The sequence below is a fragment of the Micromys minutus genome, assembly GCF_963924665.1.
Source record: "Micromys minutus genome assembly, chromosome: 29".
Classification (NCBI taxonomy): Eukaryota; Metazoa; Chordata; class Mammalia; order Rodentia; family Muridae; genus Micromys; species Micromys minutus.
In genome coordinates this window covers 14152625-14179898 of record NC_137964.1, presented here as the reverse complement: position 1 = coordinate 14179898, position 27274 = coordinate 14152625, and the positions used below count along the sequence as shown (strand labels likewise).

The 27274-nt window shown below is 49.1% G+C and overlaps 2 protein-coding genes across 2 annotated transcripts; one reads left to right on the top strand and one right to left on the bottom strand.

The window, feature by feature from the left end:
- The first annotated feature begins 220 nt into the window (after positions 1 to 220).
- NSUN5 (NOP2/Sun RNA methyltransferase 5) lies at positions 221 to 8217 on the top strand. The gene is made up of 10 exons (XM_080941162.1): positions 221 to 325; positions 430 to 552; positions 1677 to 1851; positions 1932 to 2040; positions 4119 to 4257; positions 4338 to 4453; positions 5097 to 5275; positions 5449 to 5659; positions 5734 to 5877; positions 6069 to 8217. The coding sequence occupies exons 1-10, from the start codon at positions 233 to 235 to the stop codon at positions 6241 to 6243; spliced, it is 1464 nt and encodes a 487-aa protein (XP_080797288.1). The 5' UTR covers positions 221 to 232; the 3' UTR covers positions 6244 to 8217.
- On the bottom strand, positions 6326 to 22477 carry LOC308439378 (nuclear envelope pore membrane protein POM 121; the record flags this gene model as incomplete). Its single annotated transcript, XM_080941161.1, has 13 exons — positions 6326 to 8338; positions 8787 to 8909; positions 11108 to 12697; positions 13347 to 13517; positions 13940 to 14042; positions 14147 to 14271; positions 14438 to 14511; positions 15128 to 15219; positions 15447 to 15618; positions 17029 to 17109; positions 19793 to 19948; positions 20491 to 20706; positions 21909 to 22477. The coding sequence occupies 13 exons, from the start codon at positions 22475 to 22477 to the stop codon at positions 8241 to 8243; spliced, it is 3570 nt and encodes a 1189-aa protein (XP_080797287.1). The 3' UTR covers positions 6326 to 8240.
- Positions 22478 to 27274: the final 4797 nt, after the last annotated feature.

The window sequence follows — 27274 nt, the reverse complement described above, 5'->3', positions numbered from 1 at the left end:
CAGCTGTTTCCCCGCACGCTAGGATTAAAGGCGTGATCCAGCACGCCGGCTTTAGAATCTAAAATAAAATTCTGGATGCTGAAAATAGCAGGAGGCAGCTACCGTATTTTGGAGTCTAACGAAGGGTCGAGTCCTTTGACTCCGGAAACCCGGCTGTACAAGTCGTTGCGGCGGCCGTAAAGCCAAGCCGAGTTTTGCGACAGTGTCGTAAAGCCTTTGCCGAAGGGAAAGCATGGGGCTGTACGCGACCGCCGCTGCGGTGCTAGCCGGCGTGGAAAGCCGCCAAGGCTCCCTCAAGGGTCTTGTGTATTCCAGCAACTTCCAGGTAGTGAGGCCGGATGCTGGAAGGGAGGGCTGGGGAGCGGGGCCGGGCAGGAGTGCGAGGCGAGGCCCGCGTTGGATGCAGCGGGTCTCCCCTCTGTCACGCAGAACCTGAAGCAGTTGTACGCGCTGGTGTGCGAGACGCAGCGCTACTCGGCCGTGCTGGACGCCGTGATCGCCAGCGCCGGGCTCCTTCGCGCCGAGAAGAAGCTGCGGCCGCACCTTGCCAAGGTGAGTGGCGGCCGGAGGCTGTGACCCGTGCATAGCTCTTGGGCTTCTTTCTTGGGTCCCAATTGAGCTGGGACAGATATGACTTCACTTGGAGCATTTCGTGAAGGGTTTAGTAGGGCAAAGGCGCAAACTAGCTGTGGCAGAAGCTACCTACCGGAAAGGGTGATGACGGCGAGTAAAGCTGGGGTGCAGAGCTCAACTGATCAGGTGGCTACCGGAGATGGGGAAGCTTCAGGCATGGGGAGGACACCGAGTTTACATACAGAATCTGCTCTCGTCAGTCTGTTTGCCTGCCTGAATGTCGTTTTGTAATGCTGGAGATTGGACCCAGTCTCCAACAAGCCATGGAAGAGGTCTCCCACTGAACCACACCTGCAACACCTCATTCGACAGCATCACTAGACAGATGCTCTATTATTGAGCCACGCCCCCAGCCCCTCACTGGGGGATTCTAGGCAGGGGCTCTACCACTGAGCCACACCCCAGCCCCTCACTGGGGGATTCTAGACAGGTGCTTATTGCCGAGCTGCAACCTTGTTCCTTCGCTGGTGGATACTAAGCAAGTTTTCTACTCTACTGCTAAGCTTTGCTCTCAGTCCATTAACTGGTAGATGCTTAAGCAGACTTTTTTGAGCCACACCCTCGCCCTTTACTTGGAGCAGGTTCTACTGAGCCATGTACCCAGCCTTTGTTGTTTTTTTGAGACAGGGTCCTGCTAAATTGCTCAGGAAGGTCTTAAATTGGTAACTAAGGTTGATCTTCAGCTTTTAGCTGCCTCCTCCTCCTTTCTTCTTAAGTTTTTGGAGACAGGGTTTCCCTGTGTCACTCAGGCTTTTCTGGAGCTTACTTTGTACACCAAGCTGGCCTCAAACTCATGGAGATCCACCTGCCTGCCTCTGCCTCTTGAGTGCTGGGATTAAAGGCATCATTACTCAGATAGTTTGCGGTCTTCTTGCTTGTGCATCTGATGTTGCTGGGAATATAGACATTTACCCCCATTATCAGGGCATTCATTTCTTTTGTAATCTTGGGCAAGAAAATTCCGTTGACATGACCATCTGGACAGGTACTTACTCTTCCTACTGGAGGTTTTTATGGTGTTGATATTGTTTTTCCCTGTCCAGGTGCTAGTGTATGAACTGTTGCTGGGGAAGGGGTTTCGAGGGGGTGGAGGCCGATGGAAGGCTCTGCTGGGCCGGCACCAGGCAAGGCTCAAGGCGGAGTTGGCCCGACTCAAAGTTCATCGGGGTGTGAGCCGAAACGAGGACCTGTTGCAAGAGAGATCCAAACCTGGCCAAGGTGAATTGGAGGCTGAGGGGAGGGTGGTGGCCCTCAGGAGGGACTTGCCCTCCTACTCACTTCACATCTGTGGCTTCTAGCCTACCAGGTACCACGATTCGTGCGTGTGAACACTCTCAAGACTTGCCCTGAGGATGCGATCGATTATTTCAAGAGACAAGGTTTCTCCTATCAGGGTCGGGCTTCTAGGTGAGAGCTGAGCATCCTGCCTGGGTGCCTTTATTTTCCTTTATGTCCAGATTCCTAAGGAAGTAGGAGTCTGTGAGAGGAGAGACTGGCCAGGGGGAGGGAGGTAGTGGGGGGCAGGTAATTGGGGAGGAGGTAATAACGGAGGGTAATGACTGTTTTCTCTAGATGATTCTTCTACTTTTCCAACAAAATTTTCTTTGTAAAAAAGATGTTACTTTTGTCTTAAATGATATCTTATGTCTATGTGTGGGTGTGTGCATGTGTCTGAAGAGAACCTTGGACACCTGGGGTTGGAGCTGTAGGCAAGTGAGCTGTTGAATATGGTGCTAGGAACCGAATGTAGCTCCTCTGCAAGATCAGTGTGTGCTCCTAACTGCTGAGCCATGTCTCTGGCCCTGGCAGCAGTTTTCTGCATCTTAACCCTGAACCCTGGTGTTCTTGCAGGTCTTCATTCTGCATCCTGTGACCCTCCGTTTGCTCTCTATTCTAACTTCTGTCTCCCACCTTTCAGCTCTCCTGTCTAGATCACAGCCTCTTCAGCTGTAAGCCAAAACACTACAGGCTAGGCAGTGGTGGTGCATACCTTCAACATTTGGGAGGCAGAGGCAGAAGGATCTCCAGGTTCTGGGCCAGCCTGGTCTACAGAGTGAGTTCCAGGACATCCAGAGTTACACAGAAACCCTGGTTTGAAAAACCGAGCCAAACCAACCAAGCATACCCATAGCAATGTGCAGCTTATAATATTTGGAAACAGTTAAAGGTTTCTGAAGGTAAAGGTTTCTGAAGGCACAGTGACCAAAATTAATTCAGAATTTATCAATCTACTGAAGCCAGGGTATTCTCGTTGATGCACAATTACCCTACTGTCAAACTGCCAAAATGTCAAACAGGTTTACATAACCCTGGTGTAAAGTTATCAGTAGTCTGTCTTCGGCTTGCATTGCACTAGAATGTCTAGCTTGTTTTAGTTTTCACTTTTTTAAGTTGGTGTTTAGCTGGACAGTGGTGTCATACACCTTTAATCCCAGCACTCGGGAGGTGGGGGCAGGAGATCTCTGAGTTGGGGAACAGCCTGGTCCACAAAGTGAGTTCCAGGACAGCCGAGGCTACACAAGAGAAAAAAACCTGTCTCAAAAAACAAAACCAAAAACTAAATGAAAAATAATTGGAATTTGATTTGTTGATTTGAGTTTTACAAAAAGTTGTTAGATTTTGGCTTTGGATCAGGACAAAACTCTCAACTATTTTTGAAATGGTCCCCAACACACTTCTGTCATTTTGTGTCACTTATGTATGTGAAGTGCTGTTCTCACCGTTAACGTTTATAAAATCAGTATATCAACCCAATTTAAACTCTTTAAGTCATGATCATCCTATGTTACGCATGCCCATGCCATGTGCCTGTGGTCAGAAAGCAAACTTGCAAGAATTGTCCTCCCTGCCTCTCTGTGGGTTCCAGGCATTACCTCAGGTTGTCAGGCTTGTAGCAAGTGCTTTTACCTGGTTAGCCACCTCACTGACCCTTGCAACTTCTGCCCCTTTTTCTTAGAGGCAGGGGATGAGGCTCTATACCTGTTACCTCAGTGCTGGGAGGTGGAGATGGGACTGAGTTCCAGATCCTGTCTCAGTAAAAACATAAAAACAAAGCAGACTTAGAGCTAGAAGCACGGCCCAGCAGTTAAAGGGCAGACACTGCTCTTGTGGAGGACCAGAGTTCAGTTCCTAGCACCCGGTTGTGTGGCTTGTAACTCCTACTCCAGGGGCCACTGATGCCTCTCAGGGTATCTGCTTGCACATGAGCATACATAGATACAAGATTTTAAATAACAAATTCTTTTTTAAAAATGAAAAACAGGTGAGATGGCTCGGTGGTTACGGGCACAGACTGCTTTTCTAAAGGACCAGAGTTTGATTCCTAGCACCCACATGGTCGTCACAACCATCTGTAACTCCAATCCTAGGGAATCCGAATCCCTCTTTTGGCCCTCTGTGTGTATTTCGATGTACCGACAAAGCACCTAAACACAGAAAATAAAAAGGTCAAAACCAAAGCCTAACCAGTGGTTTTCTCCTGCCAGCCTGGAGGACTTGCGAACTCTCAAGGGGCAACATTTTCTTTTGGATTCCTTGCTGCCTGAGCTTCTTGTATTTCCTGCACAGACAGATCTGCATGAGCATCCACTCTACCGTGCTGGCCATCTCATCCTTCAGGATAAGGTAGGGAGGACCGGGTGGGGGTGGGGACTATGGGGAAGCTCTGTGTTCACCCTGCTGCCTTCCCTCTTCTGCCATGCTAGGCCAGCTGCCTCCCAGCCATGCTGCTGTCTCCCCCGTCAGGCTCCCATGTCATTGATGCCTGTGCTGCCCCTGGCAACAAGACCAGCTACATTGCAGCCCTTCTGAAGAACCAGGGGTGAGTGCTGGTGATGAGCTTTGAGGCAGAGGGAGATACGGGGTTGAATCTTGTCCTTTGTAGGAGAAAGTCCCACTAAGTGCCTCTGGCAGCTCATAGCCTAGTTCCAAACCAGACCAATGGTTCGAGACGATAACTCCCTCAGCTCTTGGGTTTTTTCCCAGGCTGGTTATCTGTGACAGTGACCCCTGTAGATGATCTAAATGTTGTTTCTTAGCTTTTTTGGTTTGGGTGGTAGTATATTGGGGATTAAATCTCCAAAGCGTTATACATGCTAGGTAAGCGCTCTACTACTGAGTCACACTCTTATCCCCCATTGGGGATTTCTAGGTAAGCCCTCTATTGCTGATCCACATACCCCAGACCTGTGTCCTGGCTTAGCACACATTACAGTTTGATGTTATCTAACTGTGGGCCTCCATGCTCCATAAATGTTCAGCTCAGTGAGCACTTGCTGCTCCTCCAGGACCCGAGTTCAGTACTCAGCATCCATGTCCGGTGGCTCACAACCTCTGTAACCCCAGTTCCCTGGGTTCCAACATTGCTTTCTGGCCTCCACAGATACCTACACACATGTGGCAAACAGACACATCTTAATTTAAAGGAAATTCTCAGTTTATTCTGCCTCTGCTCTTTTCCCTAGGAAGATCTTTGCTTTTGACCAGGATGCTAAGCGGCTGGCTGCGATGGCTACGTTGCTGGCTCGGGCTGGGGTCTCTTGCTGCGAGTTAGCAGAGAAGGACTTCCTGACAGTTTCTCCCTCTGACCAGCGTTACGGCCAGGTCCAATACATCTTGTTGGATCCTTCTTGTAGTGGCTCTGGTGAGCTGGGGACAGTGTTGCTGTGGTCATAGGCCTGCAGCAACTTGAATACTGAAGGCTACCAGTTATTCTTGATGTTGCTTCGGACTTGTGACTACAGACAGATGCTCTCATCTCTAAAGTGGGGATTTGGGTGTGGAAATGGCTTCATAATTGCAGCTCCTTTTCCATAGGCATGCTGAGCCGGCAGCTGGAGGAACATGGGGAAGGCACACCTAGCAAGGAGCGCTTGCAGGCCCTGGCAGGATTCCAGCAGCGGGCTCTGTGCCATGCACTCAGGTTCCCCGCTCTGCAGCGCCTAGTCTATTCCACGTGTTCCCTTTGCCAAGAAGAGAATGAAGACGTGGTCCAAGAGGCTCTACAGCAGAACTCGGGGACATTCAGGTAATGATGTCCCCAGAGTCTGAGAGGTCACGGGTTGCTTCTCACCAGGGTTTGAGTCTTCTCCTTCTCCACAGATTGGCTCCTGTCCTACCCACATGGCCCCACCGAGGTCTGAGTACCTTTCCAGGGTCTGAACATTGCCTCCGGGCTTCCCCTGAGACCACACTCACTGGTGGCTTCTTCATTGCTGTGTTTGAACGTGTAGAGGTGTTGCCAAGGTGAGCGAGGAGCTGAGTTATTTTGTTTTTGTTTTGAGAGGCAGCATCTGTGCAACTCTGGTTGGCCTAGTACTTACTATCTAGGTAGACTAGGCTGACTTCAACCTTTTTAAGAGATCTGCCTCTGCTTTTTGAGCTAAAACTAAAGGTGTGGGCTATCACATCTGCTAACCTCTGGCCTCTTCTTCCAGCCCAGCCACACAGACCAATGCAACGGCTCCAGAACCTCTCAGCCAAGCCCCAAAGAGAAAGAAAAGACGCAAAGCTGGTGCCAGCATGCAGTCAAGCACAGAGGCACCGAGTGCCCCACGGCCAGCAGAACCATCCTCCCTGTGGGAACCCTGCTCATCTGGGAAGGGAACATGATGTCTGACACTGTGTCCTTCACTGGGCGGTCCTACCAGTCAAGAGTTCTTTGCTTCACAAATAAAGGGCAAACTCAGACCTATGACAGATCACAGTTTTATTTTTAATGACATAAGCAAGAACAATCTCACATTCATACTAAAAATCTCAGCTACCCTCACAGGAACTCAGTCTGTGGTGGAAGCCCCAGCCTCCCCGTCCTTGTCCAGCGTGAGCACGGGCAGATGTGCTCACACACCGAGGCGATTCCAGGACACCTCCTGAGGCGCCCTGGATACAGGCCTGCTGTGGAGCTGAGGTAATTAGCTCAGACTGAATTGTAGGGAGGCCCCTTCCTTACCTGAGGCACAGGTAGCGGATTCATGTTCAGACCCCCACCCATCCCCATCCTCACAGGCATTTGGGACTTGAGGTCCAGCTCTTCTCCAGTTCCACACGACCCAGCCTAACCCCTGCCATAAAACATTCAATCCCAGTCACAAAGGGAAGGGGACCAGTTACAGCTACGTCACACTGTTTATAAAATAAGAATTACACTTACACGACATGTCTAGAAGGAGCTCTGCCCCTCAGGAGAGCTGCTGGGGATGGCTGTGAGCCCCTCCTCCACACAGGCATAACTATACAGCTAGTTCCTACTATTCAATAGCATTTATACTTAACCACCTCAGTGAACCAAGCTTGAAGGAATTTAAAAGGCAATTTAGCTTAAATACAAAAATAAATTTTTATTTTGTTAAAAAATGTTTAAATATTTTTTTCTTTTAATTTAGACACACGCATTCATACTTCTCCCAAAGGACGGACATGGCAGCCAGGCTTGGGGCCTAAGGGTGTGGTGTGGTTTTGGAAGGAAAGAGACAGGCTGGGTAGGACGCTGTGGGAATACAACTAAGGACTCTATAGTTCATTAATCTACAACTCCAAACACAGGCAGAAGATGGCCTGGCCTGGGGTGGGTTATGTGGAGGAGGACCAACAGAGGGAAGTCTTTGCTCCCAACAGGCTCCATCCCCTGGGCTGCCAGCCCTTAAGTCAAAACACTATTGAGAATTCAGGAGTCAGCACTGTGGCTGTCACGCGGTGCCACTTCAGCATTCAATTAGCTAGGCCCAGGAGGGCCCAGGTGATATTAAGTCCGGCATTACCAACATGCCGCCACACATACGATTCAATTCTTCCTCCAAACTCGATTCAAGGAGCAACACACATTAACATCAGACAAACACAGTACAAGGCTTGGAAAATACAATCCCGAAGAGGCAAGTTGGCCCGTGGGGGAGCGGGCAGGTGAAGAGGCAGCAAGAAGCAGTGGTGGGCTGTCTGGTCTACCTGCCCCAGGACTTCCTGGAGCAAACTTCTCCCCTGGCTCTGCCAGGCTAACAGTCTTGAGCCACCAACCTTTTAAGAGGCTGGATTAGCAGAGGGCTGAAGATATAACAGACTTGGCAGAAGAGGCAGAACCGCGCCCACTGGGGTCTCCAAGGCAAAGCAAGATCCACTGCCATTTAGAAGGAATGAATCTCACAGAGGACCGGTGAAGGACAAAGCAGCAAGAAACAGGGAGAGACCCTGAAGGGATCAGAGAAAGAACCACTTATGGCCAAGCCAAGCAGGCGAAGCTTAGGGACAATCCGGTTCCCCCAATCCCACTGATGTATATTAGGTATCCAAGTGGGTGCCAGCAGAGATGTGCCCAAGGAGAGCAGCAGGCTGCCTAGGTTACACACTAAACAAGCGCTGGGGCAGCAAGAGGACAATATGTACAGATGTTTTTTCAGTTCTCCAGCTTAACCAGTGTGACTGTTCAAGTAAGTATTGGGCTTCTGCCCCTTCCCGGGGTACTCGCTTCCTCTAGAACAGAAAGGGCCAGACTGCCACTTCCACCCTGGTGACGGCTGGGTTTGCTAAGGAATTTGAAGGGTCAAAGGCTCTTCCTAGCAGGTGCTGAGGTCCAGATTCAGGCAAGGGATGGGGGAGTGGAGACAAGAGGCAGGCTACTTCTTGCGGGTGTGCTGCCTTCGGGCCTGAAGTCGCTGTCGGGCCCCTGGGGTCTTGGATCCCGCACCAATGGAAAATGAAGGGGCTGTTGATCCTGGAAAGAGTTAATAAGACCTTATCAGGGCAGCTGCCAACACAGAAAATGCCCTTGATCTGGGAAGTCAGTCAAAAGCAGAAACCTAAGTGTTTCACTAGGGATTCTGAAACCGTTGGGAGCCCTCACAGCTCTTGGCTGGATGCTTCTTTCAGAGGTCCTGAGTTCAATTCTCAGCAATAACATAGCAGCTCATAACTTTCCAGTTCTAGGGACTCTAAATGACACCCTCACACAGATAGATAAACATGCAGGAAAACATATATGCATATAAAAATAATAAAACACCAGTACTTGGCTCCTCAAACACTTGAGCTTCCTGAAAAGACTCAACTTTTGCTGTCCAACTTCCCTGGACCCTGAGGGCAAGCAACCTGTTACAGTCCTAATCACTCTAAACTCAAGGGACAAGGAAGGATGCCATGCAAGCAACAAACTGGCTGCTTACCAAAAGGTCCAACTCCAACAAAGCCTTGGGCAGGTGTTGAAGAGGCCCCAAATGAGAGGCTGCTGCCTGCGGTGCCTACTCCCGGGGCAGGGGCACTCTGCCCAAAAGTAGGTGTGGATGTGCCTAAAGGGGAGACAAAGTTAGAGACTAGACTGTTATCAGGCCTATCCCCCAGTTCCCAGAGCTGATGAAACCAGTCTCTGCCACCCCTCCATTATTCAACTGCAGTGAGATATGGGGCTGTCAGGTTAATCCCTCCCTGCCTCTTCTCCCTGGTTCCCTGCCCCTTCCCTCTCACTTACCTCGTTGAGTCCCACTTCTTCCCAGGATGCCCTATGGGAATGGCTCCTGCTCTGACTGTGTATAATTGTCTCAGGTCTGTCTTGCTCTGATGCTGACTCCAAACCACTTCTCACCCCTCCTACCTCAAACACCCAATTCCTTCATTTTGCTATTTTTGTGACTGTGACTTCTGCTAGACATCCCAGGTTGGCTTTCGACTCTCCAACCTCCTGCCCAAGACTGTGCTGGGATGATAGGCATGCAATACCACACCCAGACCAATTCCTAAGATTCAGGTCTCCAGGCTCTTACTAACAGTTCTGGTCCTTTGGAGGGTCACCTGTCAATCACCTCCCCAAGGATCCTGATGCATTACCCTCCTCATCACCATTCTTAAGTGAGCAAGATTTACAATCTTTTAGTGCTAATAAAACACACACAACTAAGTGTTATCTGTTGTGTATGTGTATTTGCACCGCAGCAGTACTCATCTATGGGAGTGTACAGAAGCTTCTGAAGTCTCTCACTGGCCTGGAGCTGGCTATTTTGACTAGACTGACCAGTGAGCTTATAGGATCTGCCTACCTCCACACACCCAGCATCGGATTACAGGATACCACTGCCTCATCAAGCTTTTTAGCATAGGAGACTGAACTCAGATCCTCATATTTCAAGCATCAGGCACTCTTGACTACTGAGCTATCTCCCCAGTCCCATCCACCTACTTATTTCAGAGGCTGCTTGAACTTCTACAAGCTGTGTGAGCAAGCCTTCCACTGTTTCTCATTACATCCCTTTTCTCATGTTCCCAACAACTCACTCAACAGACCTGCCTCCTGCCCTCAGCCATCTTCCCCACTTCACTAAGAGCTTCTCTCTTATTTACTGAAAATCAGCAGCTCTTAGGGCCAAAAATCACACTGAACACAGCAGAGATCTCTTCACCCTTAAGTTTGAAATTCTATTGCGACTTCCCTGCGCATTTAAAATCCAGACAATGAATCCTGGCTATGACCAACCTTGAACTCTGCCAGTCTTGCAACCTTCAGCCAATCTTGCCTTATTCTCTACTCATGAACCCACCATTTCTGCTTCTGACTCTATGTCATGACACTACCCTCCCCTGCAGTGGGTGTATGTCTATCACTGTAGCATTTGGGAAGATGAAGTATGAAGATCTTGAATTTGAGGGTAACCTGGGTTACACTAGGAAACAGTATCAAGCACACACACAAAACAAACAAGGAGCCAGTGAGATGGCTCTGAGTGAAGGTACTTGCAGTACACACCTGGCGACCTGAGTTTTAGTCCCAGAATTTAAGTAAGGGGAAAGCAGAGAGCCTACTCCATAAAGTTATACTCTGACCTCTTACACATATACACATGCGCATAGACACACTACAAATTACAACAGCTGGGGAGATAACTTGGTGAGTTAAGAGCTTCCTGTACAAACATGAGTCACCATATAAAATAAAGCTAAGAATGACTGTACATACATGTAAACACCAAACACATAAACCACAAACATTTTTTTCCTTCCATTCATTACTTTCTCAAAGGCATTATGATTTTGGTTTTTTTAATTGAGGCTGGAAAGATAGCACAATGGTTCCAGAGAACATAGACTCAATTTCCAGCACCCACATGGCAGCTCAAAGGTCCCAGGGATCTAACACCCTATTCTAGTTGCTGTGGGCAACTATGTGTGGTATAGAGACATACATACAGACAAAAGACTCATACACATAATATCTTTTTAAAAAGTGTGTGTATGTGCTTATACGCACTGCAGTGTCTGGGATGGCCAGAAAGCATCAGATAATTGAAGCTGACAGCCCCCTGATGTAGGTGCTAGAACTGAATTGGGTCCTTTTTAAGATCAGGAAGTCTTACCCACTGAGCCACCTCTCCAACCCTCCAGAAACCTTTCTTGACTATACAGAGTTCCTCCCATCACTAGTTTGGACTGCCTGTTGGCCTGGAACAATGCAGACAGACTATTGTGCACTAACCGGTAACAGGCTTGCCAATCTTACCTCCAAACACAGGCTTGCTTTCAGGTGTACTGCCTACACTGAAGGCAAAAGGTGAGCTCTGGCTGGGTGCGCTCAGGGTGTTTTGACTCAGACTTCCCCCAAAGGAGGTGGTGGTGCCCGTGGTCCCGCTCTGTCCAGATCCAAAGCTGAACGTTCCAGAGGTGGAGCTGGTGCCTGGGGTAGCACCAAGCCCAAAGCCTCCAGTGCCAGCAGGAGCTGCTGAGCCACCAAATGTGAATGGGGATGGAGCAGAGCTGCCAAAGAGAGAGCTGCTGCTCCCACTGTTGGTGGTCTGAGTGGTGGTGGCTGCACCAAAGCCAGATGTGGTGGCTGAACCAAAGGAGAACATGGATGTGGTGCTACCAAAAGCTGGTTGAGTGCTGGCAGGGGTGCCAAAGGCGGAGGCTGCTGCTTTCAACCCTCCGAAAGCTGGCTGTGCAGCACTGCCAAAAGCGGCTGGGGCTGCCGATGGGGCTGAGGCCACAGAGTTGCCAAAAGTGAAAGAGCTGCCAAAACTTGGGGCAAGTGCTGGCTTGGTGGCCCCATCAGTGGCTCCAAACGTGGGCTGTGGGTTGGCTGAGAGCGTAGGTTTGGCACTGGAGCTAAAGGGAATGTTGAAGGTGGGGGTGACAGTGTTGCTGAAGGTCAGCGTGGGCTGGCTGGTGGTGGCAGGGGCTGAGGTGGAGGTGGTGAGGGTGCTGCCAAAACCACTGAAGCCACCACTGCTATTGCTGGCAGCAGTCTGGGCAGAGTTGGCAAGGGGCTGGCTAAAGGAGGTGCCTGCTGCAGATGCTGCTGGGGCAAGGGACTTGCCAAACTGAAAGATGGAGGCCAGGGCTGGGGTGGAGCTGGAAGCAGTGACAGGGGTGGCTCCCCCAAACACAAGTGACTGGGAGGTGGAAGTCACGGCACTACTGGCAGTGCTTGCTGTGGTGGTCACTTCAAAGCCAAACACAGGCTTTGAGGCAGAAGCTGTTGTGCCAGAGGCCACCGTAGAGGTGGCAGTGCCCATACCAGTGAAGAGAGGAGCTGATGTGACTGTAGTGGTGGCTGGAGCGGTTGTCTGCTTCAGGGAGAAGGGGGTTGACAGAGGCATGGCTGTGAATGGCTCCAGGCTGTCAAAAATAGGCTTGAAAGTGGGAGCTGTGGTGCTGGCTGTTGTGGGCGGGGCGGTGCTGGCTGCAGCTGTGGAGGCGGCTGAAGAGCTAGTTGGCAAAGGGCTATCACTCTCACTTTTAGGTGTGGCCGGAAAAATGGGCTTAAACATGGGAGAAGCACAAGCTGGGCCAGGAGTGGTGAGGGAGGAAGAGTTGGCAGGTGGACTCAGCATCCCAAACAGCATGTTGGACTTTGGAGTCGGGGAGGGAGCTGTGGAGGCTGGGGTGCTGACAGACTGAGAGACTCCAGGGGACTTGGTGTCAGTGAGTGAAGTTGCAGATGAAGCAGAAGCCAGCCCCAGGAAGGTGGCTGTAGGTTTGGAGTCTGTGGAGGTGCTGGCTAGGGGCACTGTCAGTGGTGAGACAAGAGGGGCCAGGAGGCTGGGTGTCTTCGGAGGTGAAGGGGCTGCAACTGTTGCTGCCTCAGTAGGTTCTGGGAAGAGAAGGAAGTGAGGTGAGGCCACTCAGCATGCCCACACCATCTAGCAAGCACCACCATACCAGGACTCAAGACATGTGCACCCCCACAGATTCCAGGAGAGACAGAGGGAAAAGCAGGGGAGCCTAACTGGGGTTGTATGTGTGGTCATGAAGGAAAATGCTATTCTAGCAACTGCAACTTCCTTATCTACATGTGACAAAGACCCAAAATGTTTACCAACCCAGCAAAGCAGTGTCTTCCCAGCCCCGAGAGTGAAGTATCATGCCTGCACTCTAGTGAAAGAGGTCACCCATATAGCATGTCCACGTGTGGTAGCGTGAAGGCACTAGCTGGCAAGGTTCACCAGCTTTACTCAGAGAAAAGGGGATTTCAGTTATTCTAGGCTTAGGGTACAGAAAACTATAGACACCTTACAGGGCAAATCTCGTCATGTTCATACCTCCCAAGGAAGGCAGCATTCTCATTTACAGATGACACAGACTCAAGGCAGCTAGGGCAGCTGCCTTTGAATCACAGACCCAGTATTATAGCCTGCCTCTGTGTATTTCCAGACCAGGGCATCCTGAAGCTCTGAACTGACAGGCGGCACACTCCCATCATGACAAAGGCCTGTAACTCCAGGGCACACTGCTCCACTTACCTAAGGATGATGGAGCTGGAGACTCCTGCATCTTCTTTAAGCTCTCCAACAGTGGGTTAGAGCTGGGAGCTGGGAGGGAGGCTGATGTAGCAGGCCCCACAGTAGGCAGGGTGAGTGTGAAGGGAGGGCTGGTAGCAGGGGGGGTGTCAGTGGCTGAGGTGGAGGCATCATCTGCAGAGGAAAGACAAGCTTTTTAAATGGTTATACAGGACTTCCTTCTAGAGCAAAGGTACAGGAAGCTCAGAGCCAAAAACACTTGTCCAGAAACTTGACCCAGGACTGAGGGCAAGAGGATCAGTTATACAAAGTAACACTATTTTCACAGACAAAACAAAACTTCCATGTCCCATGGGAAAGTATTGGTAACAGCTCCTGGTAATAAAACCCCCGGTGGAAGCAGTGGGGACAAAAATCCGACAGCTAGTTGTGATGGTACACATCTGTAACCCTGCACTTTGGAGGCTGAAACAGGATTATGACACTGAAGACAGTCTTGGATAATGAGACTCAAAACTAAATAGAAAATCAAGTATTCTCCAAGGAAAGCTAAAACAGAGACACTGTGTGGGGCATGCTGCACTCCCCAGCCTTACCTGGTTTGTCCTCCAGGACCTTGTTAAACCACTGCAGCGAGGCTTTCCTCTCCATGTCCAGGTCCTCAGCAGTGATGGAATAGCCGAGCTCAGGGGGTGGAGGCTGCCCAGAAAACAGAAGCAGGTTAGGCCAACCCCAGAAGCTGGAGAAACCTGCCCCCAGACTCCTTGATACTAAAACAGCTGAGAGAGATGGACAAGACATACCAAGGTGAGCTGGTCTCCTCGCCGGGAGGGCAGCAACTGAATCTTGCGTTTTCGTTGCCCTGAGCTCCCAGGTGTGGGTGGGGAAGTCCACAAGCTCTGCTGCTTTCCAGTGGATGTATCTGTAACTGCAGATGGAAACAGAGTTGCTGGCCTGATGTCCTCACATTCTGCAGTGGACTGTGCTGCCTTCTCCCTTCCTACACTGCACTCCGAAGGGTTGCCCCACACAGAGCAACACAGTTAAGTCCCACTGTAGATGCTACTCTTGGGTCCCGTAGCTTCTCTACTTACTCTTTTCTCCTGGGGATTCCTTGTCTGTCACCAAGGGAGCTGAAGAACTGGACTGATGACATGGCTCCTCCTCTCTGTGGGGAGTGTGAAAAGCTGGATTTTATTTGGGGAGGCCTGGAGGCTGTGTGGCCCCTCATACACTCACTTGCATACTCCTACATGGGCAAAGTGTAGGAAGAGCGCGGCCCTGGGTGTCAGCATTTCACCATGCTGCAGTTCTTGTAGAAATGAAGGCAGGCAGTTGACAGAGGCCATGAGCCTGCCAAGTCCAGGGCCCCAGACTGCACCTTTAGGCTCTAAAGTAGGTTAGTGCCAGGAGCAAGGAGTGAAGCTGGTAAGGAAGTAGGCCCATGACAGACAGACAGGGAAATTTTTAAAAAGCCTGGGGGGGGGGCAGGCACAGACAGACCTGGTCCCCGAGGGAGCCGAGCTCCAGTGAAGGGTGAGCTGGGGCCAGGGACTCAGCCTCTTGCTGACCCAGTCCACTCTGCACCACTCCCGCTGGAGTATGACAGAGAAGGACCCCATCAGTTGCTCACACTGTAGGACAGGGAACCGCTCTAGCAGGCACTCTGCTGGTCTTTAGGGTTCGATTGATTTGCTGAGTCAGGGAAAACAGCCCAACAGCTAATCCCTGTTAAGCTCACTGCCCCTGTGCACACAAAGTGACCAGAAGGAAACGGTGATCACCTTGTCTTCTTGGCTGGCCTCTCTGGTGTCTGGGAGCGGGAGGAAGCTGGGCTGGGGAAGGGAGAAGAGGTGGGGCCGCTCCTCTTCCGCAGCTGCAAGTCAAGCAGACACACCGGAGACCATTACTACAATTTGACTACGCTATGTTTTTCTTTGGTCCATTTGCAGGTTGTTCCATTTGTACCAGGTTTGTTTTCTGTGATCTCATTTATTTGCTACTTAAAGCTTTGTACTGCAGTTAGCCTAGAGACAGCTTCAGTGCTGCAAAGCAACAGTGGGTGAACTTCGTGCATCATCTGCTCATGGCCCCGAGACATACCTGTGACATGCCACGGGTGGAGCTATAGGAGCTGGTGATGGCATTGCGGCTAGAGCTGGGGATGCCTCCTGTGCACGTGCTAGTCAGGGAGCTCACAGAGGAAGTGCGAGACCGTTTGTTCAATTGGTCATCTGAGCTCTGGGAAGCCAGACTTCTCTTCAGGGAGCCAGGCCTAACAGAAAGGAAGAAGTGTACAGATGCTACTGCAGGTGTGTTCTACTACTTCCTCCATGGTGCCACACACCTTTCTGAATAACCCTGAAAGACCACAGTGTCCTGCATGGGCACTATCAACAGACGACATGGCTGCCTGTATCTGACAAAGTGGTTGGTAAAGCATAGCATGAGAAACACAACGGTTACACCTTGATTGTGGGGACAACAGTTTAACGTCTGTCAATGATCCCTCAATAAAGCTGCTAAGTGAAAAATCAGAGTTGAGCACCAACCACTGTCCTGAGCCTCCATCCAAAAAGAGATCTCCCATAATCCTTCCTGTCAACCTGAGTTACCTAGCCCTGCTAAGGTATGGTCCTCTTACCATTTCCCAGGGCAACCCACATTAATCACAATCCAGTTCACTGACAACTGCAGCCAAGTGTGCTTCCTCTCTCACCTGTGTGCTGCAGCAGAGCCAGCCACTGTTCCCTCCTTCCACTCGCACACCTCCATCTTAGCTAGCTCCCATGTACCTGTGTTTTTCCTTGAGACAGTCCTCTAGGCTGGAGCCTTCAAAGCCTCCTTGCCAACCTTTCGCCAGTTTAAGGGCCTTTCATATCTTGGTGGTCCACAACGTGTGTGCATGTCTCCCACAGTGCAGTGCAGTGAGTTGAATGCAAGGCTTGATAGAGCCTTTTCACCATAATGGAACCTATGTACCGTCCTCTCACACATTTTAAACTCAGTTGTAGAAATATTCCATATCACAACATTTCATGCACTGCAGAAGTCTCGTGATCCATTTGTAAAGGATCAACTGTAACATGTTGTCAAGTAGAGTGAGACAGAGCAAGCATTAGACATCGACTCACTGCTTTATTTAGAGGGTGACTTAAAGCACTGTTTACCACCCATTTCTAAGCATCACTTCACTTCTACTTGGAACACAATACCTGGAAAACCAACAAGTTGTTGTGCTTAACAACCTGAACATGAAAGCTTATACCTGTCAACTATAATACACCCTCAAAACAACCCGACTGCTCTACACGTCTGTAAAATCTTATTTGCTTGTTCGCCCCACCTCATTGTTTACACAGTGTAAGATGAGAATATGAACTGGCCCAGGAGCAAGATCTTTTAAGAGCAGTCCTGGCTTCAGTCAACTAGTGACATCTGCTCTCTTCTCTCACAGCATCAGAGTGCTTATTTTATGTATATAAATATATATATTATGTGAAATGTCATTAAACACGGGCCCTCTGGGTCTTTCACTCATGTTAATGGAAAACTTGGGTTAAGCATGAGAAGTGGACACAGTACAGACAGCACAGACAAGTGACAGGGCAGCCACTATAGAGCAGCAGCTGTCAGAAGCATGTTCCCTAAGCAGTGACATTCCATCACTGAGAATCTCACTTACTTAGGCACAAATGAAGCAGGGACTCCGTTGGCCACAAGGGGCTCGAATGCTGAATGTCCACTCCCACTGCTATCATGGCGCCTGCAATAAATAAGAAGTCCCCCATGAAACAGTGTGCCTGTCCTCCCAACCCTTCATCCCCTGGGCCCAACACAACACAGTCAGAGAACAGACACTCACACTGTGCTCTGATTGCCTGTGTGAACCAACTTACATACAAACGTGTAAATAAAGAAAACTGAAAGCATTTCTTCATACTCCTGGGGCCCAGCACCACCTCTATAGGGTATACGTTTCATGCTAGACCAAAAATAAGTTTGTTTAAAACCATTCAGTTCTGTAAAGTACATTACTCTAAGATTGACCTGGTAACTAAGGAACAAGAAAGAATCTCCAAAATGCTTCAACTATTCAGGTGTACCATAAGGAAATTCTGCCCAAACTACACCAGAACATAGCACATAGCCTCAGGCTGTCTCTAAACTTCCAGTCCTGGCTCAGCCTCCACAGTGCTGGGATTACAGGTGCCAGCTACCATGCCCCCACAGACTTAATCAGGTTTTTAGTGGCTAATTTCATACCAAGATATACAACCATAAATTTAGCTACATTACAGGAAGCGGTTCACATACATCCGGTGCTCCAAAGGCATGAGGAAACCCCTATACATCACACACAGAGGGTACACATGGTGCCAGCAATCCCTGCTACATTCCAACAACAGGAAAAAATACTGACTCCTCAGCTACAGATGCACCAGGGCCAAGATACCTACCTGGACTACAACAGTTGTCATTTCCTTCTTGGCCATCGGCTGTCACTCCTGCTTAGCTATGGGGCATCAGCACAACTGCTTTCTTGCCATTCCTGCAACTCCTCTGATATCCTTTATTCCCTAAGTACAGGTGCCATCTCTTAAAATTTCCCTAACTAGTGTGAGGCACGGCAATGCTCATATAGAATTCCAGCACTTGGGGGGCTATGGCAAAACAATTAGGAATTCCAGTCTAGCCTGGGCTACACAGTGAATCATAAGCTGGCCTGGGCTATAAAAACTCTATCTCAAAAAGAAGAGCAAAATCTCCTTCACTTTATTTTGTCATCCAGTATTGGAAATAGTCAACTGAAAATCTGTCAGCTATGAGTAGTCCAGGCAAAGGGGCTGATGGTCCTAAGAGAGCTCATTATTCTCTAATACTCTCCTTCTAGTTCCATACGCTTGTGATCACCTTGTTAGCCATTTAAATAAGCAGCCTTGTATGGGGAGTCTCAAATACACCCTTTCCAGTAAAAGGCACCTCAGGCTGGAGAGCTAGGTCAGTGTGTGTCGGGCTCTTGCCACCAAGCCTAATGACTTGAATACTATCCTGGCCCTCATGGTGGAAAGAGAGAACCAATTCCTCTAAGTTGCTCTCTGCCTTCTACATATCTTCTGGGGGAAGTGTGTACACTATCCGGACCCACCCCCCAAATATACAAATAAACGAAAACAATGTAATTTTAAAATTTCACAAGTCGAAGCTGGAAAAAAATGGCCCAAACAGTTTAGACCACTGGTTGTTTTTGCAGAGAATCAAGTCAATTCCTAGCACCCACACTGAGGCTCATAATTATCCAAACTCCAGTTTTAGGAGCTCTGAATTCTTAAACTCATTTGAACTCCATGGGCACCAAGCATATAAAAAAATAATAAAATTAATCAAAAAACAAAACAAACAAACAAAAAAAAAACAAACAACCCAAAACCCCACACATACCCCTAAATATGCACATATACTTGTGTGTGTGTGTGTGTGTGTGTGTGTGTGTGTGTGTGTGTGCTTATGTATATATGTGCACACACACAAACTTGTTTGCCTTGAAAGTCCCATAAGGGCGAGGAGTAAGGCCTAGTACACAACAGCTTGATAAGCATTTGTTGAATTATAAAAGAAGCAGAGGGCTAGGTACATGGTCAGTGGTATAGCCATTGCCTAGAATCCCACAATGAGGAACTAGGAGGTTATAGCTTGGCAGGCGAACACTTGCATAGCATGCAGCAGGCCCTAAGTCTCATTCCCAGGACCACAAAACAATAACAACCACAAAACACAAAGATCCTATATCTCCTAATGACCCTCTTCAACCTGCCCTTTGTCCACTCAGGAAGCTGCCTTTTCTATTCTCACTGTTCTCATATACTAAAGAGGAAATGGTTCCGCTTATCACTGATAGACCTACTATGCCTTTCATTCAACAACACCATTGGTATTTGACTAAAAAAAAAAAACAAAAAACAAAAAACAAAAAACCCAAGCTAAAAAACAAAAACAAAACCAAACAAACAGAAAAACACAATTGGGGGGAAGACTTTGAGCATTTACTTTTGAAAATAAAAACTTAACAGATTAGGCAGATAGCTGGTCACACAGGCTGAGGAGCAGCCCACCATTTTAGAGGTAGAAGGCCAAGGAGTTCAAGGCTAGCTCAGGTTGTAGAGTATAATAAAATCTGCCTCAGAACACTGGGAGGGGAAGGTTGAGTTGAGTTGGGTGGGTAGTGAGTGAGGGCCATAACACCAATGCAGGTTTAAGTATATGAGGATAGAAACTTACCTAACCCGTGCGTGCCTTAAGAGGTAAACAGTATTAAAGCCCTTATCACCACCTGTCCCATGGCTCATACTGGAACTGGCCTCTACACCTTCACAGTAATCAACACTTAAAATTCTCTGGATTCCCCTGGGAAAGCAGTTTAGCACTCTACTGAGACTGCCCATCATCACCTTCTCTTGTTTTCCTGGCCGTCAAGGTGCAGCTGGTCATCCTCTGCCACTGTCCTTTTCTTCTTCTCCTTGAGGGCGTTCAGCACAGTCTCCTTCGCACATGGGTCTGGGTCATGACTTGATGAAGACAGTGTTGTGTTGAGTATCTGCTCTGGCCTATAATGAAAGACAAGATTCTGCAGACAGAATATTTTTAACTACCATGCATGTACAGAACAGAAACTAGAAGCTAACCAACAAGCGAGACCTTAACTCATCGATGTGTAGAAACTATCATGACTACTAAAGCTAGGTATAGTTGTGCCTTTCATCCCAACAGTAAGAAGAACCAGGAGGATCATCCTGAGTTTTGGGACAGCTGGAGCTACTCAGTCACTTTAGGCCAGCCTGGTCTATGAATGTGTGTACGCACCCACAGTGGAAAAATGGCTCAGTGACTAAGAGTCGCACAATCACAAGGACTAAAATTCACATCCAGGACCCATACAACCATCCAGGCATCCTGCATAGCCCTGTAACCCAGCTCCAAGGGAAGAGGACAGCTAGACCGGAACATGAGCCTCAGGTTCAGAGAGAGACTCTGGCTTGAAAGGAAAAAAGCTGAGAGCAGTAAGAGTCCTGAGGCCTTCTTCTGGTCTCCATACAGGTATAGTTGCTTACTTGCATACACGTTTGTATACACCCACACATGTACTCACATTGGTGAACGAAACAGCTTGTTGTCTGGAGGGGCAATCCTCACAGTCACTGGGCTGCACACCATTCTTGAGTTCCGTGCAGATAGCACGGCCTTCTTATGGCTGCCATTCCAGCAAACAGTTGGAAGTGCCCCAAGCAAGGAATACTGGGCTTGCTGAATGGGATAGCGCCTTCGGGGTGTTATAACAAACCGGCTGGATAAAGGCCCACAATCTCTGTGGAGAATAGGAGACAGACACATGCTGGAACCAGTCTTAAAAGGACACCAAATTCAACTGACTACAGGAACAAGAGGCATTAACACTTCTTTCCCAGAGAATACCAACCTCTTTCTCTTTTATTTTTTTGGACAGTGGTGGTAATGAAACCCAGGGGTGTGTGCACGCTAGACAAAGCACTCTATGACACTAACAGCTCAGATTTTACATTTTTCTAAGCAACAGGGAACATAGCATTTTTACGGCAAATTTCTCCCATTTCATCCAAAGGCAGAAAATATCAGTTGCTTAAGGGCTGTCTCTACCATGGACGTAACCAAATTAAGAGGAACACTGAAACCTTGTCCACACAGGTACTTCAGAAGCTCAGGCAGTTGGAGTCTGTAGGAATAGCCCCCCCCCCCCAAATTCTGTTCGATAATCATCAATACACAGCAAAACCCAAACATTAACAGGTAACTCAACTGAGCACACTTATGGAACAAGGCTAGTGAAGTGACTTCCGTGGGTAAAGGAGCTCGCTGCCTAACTAGATGACCTGAGATCAATCTCAGACTCACGTGGGAGGAGAAAAACGACTCCAGCAAGCTGTCCTCTGTTCTCCACATGCAAATGCAATTTAAAAATAAAAATGCTTTTACCTAGAATCTAGGCTGAGTGGGGTGGAGCACACCTGTAATCCCAGCACTTAGTAGGTGGAGGCAGGAGGGTTCAGCAGTCCGAAGTCACCCTCTCTTACAGAGTGAGTTCAAGGGACAGCTCAAGCCACATGAGATCCTGTCTCAAAAAAACCAAAACCAAGGCTGGGGAACGGGTAGAGTGCTTGCCTGCTATTAATGAAGCTGTGGGTTGGATCCCTGCACAGCATACAACCTGATGCAAACCTGTAATCCTTTCCGTGAACTCCTCACCCAAAAGATGGAGGCAGGAGGATGAATTTAAGGACTCAGCCAAAGAAAGGGTTTGAGAGCAGACAACCTATGCCACCAAACACCCTACCTTAAAAAAGAAAGAAAAAAAAAAAAGAGTAAAGAGAAAGGAGAGTAATGGAAAAAAAAGAGAAAGGGGGTAGGGATAAAAAGAAAGGGAAAGGCAAAGTAAAGAAAAAGGGAAGGAGAGTTAAATCGGATTTTCAGGTTGAACCCTAGGTTAAATCCGCAGCTGCAGAGACCCACCCTGGGAAGAGTGCCGGAGCTTACCGGTGGGGCGGCCTCCGAGAGGATCGCAAAAGTGGGGTAGGGAGCGTGGGGTAGACATGGTGGACTCGCTGGGCCGCCGATGCCGGCAGCGGGGAGCGTGAGGGTGGGCGGCGCCCCGGCCTGTCTCTAGGGTCCTGCGGAAGGGTAGGCTCGGGCGGGCCTGGCTTGCCCAGGTAGCTGCCCATGAGTAAGAGCTCAGCAGGGTCGGGGCCTCCAAGTGGGCTGCAGGGTTCGCAGAGGCTACCGTTGACTGGCGACTTGGCCGGAGGAGGCGAAGCGGTGAGCGCCGGCCGCGGGTGACGGCGCGAATCGCGCACGAAAGACGACAGGCCCCTCGGGCCGCGGGGTTCGCGGCTCAGGCCCCACCAGGCCGCGCTCGCCCCCACCGCCAGCCAGGCCAGCGCGGCCGCCGCGGGCACTAGGTAGAGCGCGAGGCCGAGCAGCGCTAGGCCTAGTGCCGCGGCACCCGCCGGTCCTCCGCAGCCGCGGATCCGGCCCCGGCCTTCCCGTAGGCCCAACGGGGGCCGCCGCCGCTCGCCTCCGTCAGCCCCCGAAGCCGCCGGAGACATCGCGGCTCCGCGCCGCGGAGCGGACTTAAATATCCCAGGATACACCGCGCCGCGCGCCGCCGCCTACGTCACTGTCCTCGACGCGGCGCGCCGGGTGAAAAGGGGGAACGGCCGCAGCGTGCGGATCGAGGCGCGTGAGCCGTATTTTGAAAAAGTATTGGTGCACGCTTTTAATCTCAGGACGCAGGAGGTAGAGGCAGGAGGATTTCCGTGAATTTGAGCTTAGCCTGGTTCACAGAGTTCCAGAACGGCATAGAGACATAAAACCAGTCTCAAAACAGCAAAAACGAAAAAATAAGAAAAGAAAGGGGGGGGGGGGAAGTACAGTTCGTCTTACAGCCGGTTTTGACGCTTGAGGTTTCCCTGACGCTCCTGGACTGCGGAAGAGTGGTAGAAATCAAGGCACAGAGCCCAGATGGGTGCATATCAATGTAATCCCCGCATTTGGGAGGTGAAGGCAGGAGGATCCTGAAGTTCTAAGTCAACCTGGGCCACTTAATGCGACCCTCCCTGTCTAAAACATAACAAAACCCAATCAGTCCGACCCGGTGTTGGAAAAAGCCAATCAGGCCCAGCGTGGAGGCTCATTATTAATCCCAGTGAAGTCAGTTCCAGGCAAACTGGACATACACTGTCTCAAAATAAATATATTTCCTTAATGTGTGTTTTGCCTGAAAGTATGCGCCACCACATCTGACTTTGCTTTTGTGTGTGTGTGTGTGTGTGTGTGCATATAATGTGTGCGAACATGTATGCACGCATATACACTTGCATGGAGATTGTAGGTCAAAGGCAATTGTCTTTCTCGATTACATGTCACCTCATTTTTTCACACAGGGTTTCTCACTGAACCCAGAAATCACCAACTTGGCTAGGCTGGTTGGTCAAAAAATTTCCAAAATCTTTGTGTCTACCTCAGTGTTTGGGATTACAGGGACCTGCTGTGCCCAGGCTTGCTTTCTCAGCAAGCACCCTACCAATGGAACCATCTTCCCAGTCCGCGTTTTTCCCTTTCCCTCCCTCCCTCCCTTCCTTCCTTCATTTGTTTCTTCTTCTTCTTTTTGAAGAAGATAGATTGAAAGCTGTTCCTCCACAATCAAGAGCAAGATCAGACTAGACGGGGAGGGAAGGCTAGAAGTGAGAGAGGCAGGGGTTAGAGTTCAGAGGCCGTATATATTGTTAATAAACACTAGATCAAATGACAAATGACAATGAGCAGAGCAGGTGCTGATTCTAGAGAAACAGTGGCCCTGCTCAGAGCCCATTAGTTTCTGAGGCGTGATCCAGTAGGGCTTTGTGGTGTCGCTGCCACTAGAGGGCAGTCCCGGGCTTATCCATAAAGGCACACAATACAGCCTTACCTGTCAACCTCGGTCTTATGCAGTGGTTCTCGACCTTCCTAATGCTTCAGCCGTTTAATACAGTTCTTTATGTTGTGGTGACTCCCTCAGGTGTTTTACGCTGTTGCTACCTCCTAACTGTAATTTTGTCGACGTTATGATTTATAGTGTAGATTATGTTTCCCTGATGGTCTGGGGGGCGGTCAAGACCCACAGGTTGAGAACCACTGGCCTTATGGCCTCACTGAAGCACTGGCTAAAGGATGCATGTCCCAGATACCCAAGGCCTGTAGTTGTTCTTTGAAAATTGTGACCAACAAAATGGCAAAGTGGGTCAAGGGCAAGGTCAGGACAACCTGGGTTACAGGAGACCCTGTCCCACCTTCTTCCCCAAAGGAGGGAGGCTGGAGAGATGCTCAGTAGGTGTGCTGGTTGCCTTCTGTCCACGTGACACAAACCTAGACATACCTGGGAAGAGAGACCTCAACTGAGAAAATGCCTCTGTCAGGTTGCCTGTAGGCAGGTCTGCAGGGCACTGACTTAGTTAATGATTGTGGTGGAAGGAGGCCCAGATCAGTGTGTGTGTGTGTGTGTGTGTGTGTGTGTGTGTGTCTGTGTGATATTCATCTCATCATAGGATATGGATGGATGGATGAATGGATGGATAGATAGATAGATAGATAGATAGATAGATAGATAGATGCAAGCTGTGAAGAGCAAGCCAATAAGCAGCTTTCTTTTTTGGTCCCTGGGTCAGTTCCTGCCTCCAGGTTCTTGCTGAATCCCTTCAATGGCGGACTGTGATGTGGAAGTATAAACCAAATAAACCCTTTTCTCCCCAGGTTACTTTTGGTTATGCTTTTGTTCCTCTCACAGCAACAGAAACCCAACCTAATAGGTAAATCACTTGCTTTACTTTCATCCCTAGAACCCAAGTTAAAGCCCAGTTGCAGCCTGGGTGGTGGTGCACACCTTTAATCCCTGAGGCAGAAGCAGGTGGATCTCTGAGTTCAAGGCCAGCTTGGGCCATAAAGTAAATTTCAGGACATCCAGGAGTACACAGACCCTGCTGTGGGAGGAAAAACATTAAAAAAAAAAAATCAAACCAACCAACCAACCAACAAAAGGTCAAGCTCATACTTAGGTATGTAGAGAGCTCAAATATGGTTAATACATGCACAATGACAGCACTGGTTTTAAAGATATGCTTTTTGGACCGTGTGTGTGTGTGTGTGTGTGTGTGTGTGTGTGTGTATGTGTGTGTGTGTGTGTGTGTGTGTGTGTGCGCGCGAGCGCGCGTACGTGCACACCCTCTTCCTTGTGCTACTGACTACTGCTAAGCCATGTTTTATGACTCTGACTCTTAACATGAAATCAAGCCTTGGATTTCCTAGGACCCACACAAAGGTGAAAGGAGAAGACCAAGTCTACAGAGTTGCCCTCTGACCTCCACACACGCCTTGACCAAGTGCCCCCGTGCATACACAGCAATGAAAATTTCGTTGTTGTTTTGTGTAGTCTTGTTTTGAGACAGGATCTTATTAGGTAGCCTTGTCCTAGTTCGTTGTGTAGATTAGGCTGGCTTCGAACTTAGTTCTATCTGCCTCTGCCTCCCAAGTGCTGGAGTTGAAAGTGTGGATAACTATGCCCCACATACAGTTTTAAAAAGGATTTCGGGGCTGCGATGTCCTGTTGCTATGGTTCTTGCTGGCTCTCCCCACCTGCCCCGTGTGGTTCCTATGCCTTGTTCAGCCTCCCTGCATCCAGAGCTTCTTGGAGGATGTAAGGAGAGCAGGCATAAGGCAGAGGAAGCCATGGCGCCATGATTCTCTCCAGACTTCCCTGACATTATCTGGAGAACAAAGGGCAGGTTTGGTTCTGAAAAGTTTTAAGCTTTTATTTTTTTAAATGTTAGTTTTGTTTATTTTAAGTATGTGGGTGTTTTGCCTACCTGCATGCATATGGACCATGTATATGCCCGGTGCGAGTAGAGGTCAGAAGATCGCTGAACCCACTGGAACTGGAGTTTTGGATGGTTGTCAATTGCCTGCCATGATGATGCTGGGGGAAACATCCTCTATAAGAACAAGTGCCCTTAAATCCTGAGCTGTCTCTCTAGCCCAGTTTTTAGGACTTGCTGTTTATTTTGAGGCAGGGGTCTCATGTAACTAAGGCTGGCTTCAGTAAGGTAAAAATACCCAGAGGTGCCGTGTGGTCCTACGGGAGCTGGTGCTAGCGCGGGATAAAAGGTTACCCGCACTTTTAATATATACCCCAACACTATGTAGGCTGAGGTTACATGGAATTCCTGACATTCTATTTTTAGCTTCTGAGTTCTAGGGTCACAGGTACAAAAGCTACCATATATCACCTCAGATTTGGCTTTGCCTTCTGGGAGACAGGCATCAAACACATTTACAATGCTCTGTCGCATACAGAAGTTTGAAAGGTGCAGTGATTGGCTGTTCCTGTGTCCTCCAGCCTCCCTGCTCTGAGACACTTGCTTCTCCTACACAGAGGGCATGACTAAGGACACAGCATTCTCGCCTTCCCTTTTCCTCCCAGAACTTTGTCTTGGAGCAAGCCTTTATTGCTGTGTAGCTCCGTGGCTAAGTCCCTCATCCTGTGCTAGTATAAAGCTTATGGCCCATTGTGCATGGGTACGTTCCCTTCCTTCCTTCCTTCCTTCCTTCCTTCCTTCCTTCCTTCCTTCCTTCCTTCTCTCTCCTTTCATGTGTGTGAACACATGCACACTTGTGTATGCAAAAGCACTTCTGTCACAGGACAAGCCCCTCCCTCCTCACACAGTGGTGGCAGTTGTGATCCCCTTCAATTGTGATGTCACCACTGGCTTATGTAAAAGGAAAACTTGGGCCGTGGGCTCACACCAAGGTAGGTGAGTCAGATTCCGTTTGCCTGAAGTTTGAGAAGGAAATTTCTATCCATTGGCCAGTCTGCGGTGATTTACACTTACAATCCTGACACTTGGGAGATGGAGGCAGGAGGATCAGAAATTCAAGGTCATCCTTGATGACGTGGTTGAGTTTGAGACTAGCCTTTGATACAGGAACAGGAGGACCCAGTCTATAATACCAAAAGTGAGGGAGAAACTAAGACATTCTCAGATAAAGGAAGTGCTTTGATAGTGTAACAAGCCTCTCAGAAACTGCTTTTGCTACAAAACACTGACTCCTCTCTTGGAACCCACAACTGAACTAGGCAAGGGCAGTGAGACAGCCTAGCAGTTGTAAGTACCCAGTGACCTGTGACCCGAATTTAATCCATGTAGAAGGCAGCAACAACCAACCCCTGAAAGTTGTCTTCTGACTTCTGCATGTATACTGGGACTACACACACACATACACACACATACACACACACATACACACACACATACACATACACACACATACACACACATACACACACATACACACACACATACACACACACATAC

Excerpts from the sequence above, each read along its gene's own strand:
- NSUN5 (XM_080941162.1), top strand. The coding sequence starts at position 233 with ATGGGGCTGTACGCGACCGCCGCTGCGGTGCTAGCCGGCGTGGAAAGC. Across the intron at positions 5,276-5,448 it reads TCCTTCTTGTAGTGGCTCTG|GCATGCTGAGCCGGCAGCTG; the intron begins GTGAGCTGGGGA and ends CCTTTTCCATAG. Across the intron at positions 5,660-5,733 it reads CAGAACTCGGGGACATTCAG|ATTGGCTCCTGTCCTACCCA; the intron begins GTAATGATGTCC and ends CCTTCTCCACAG.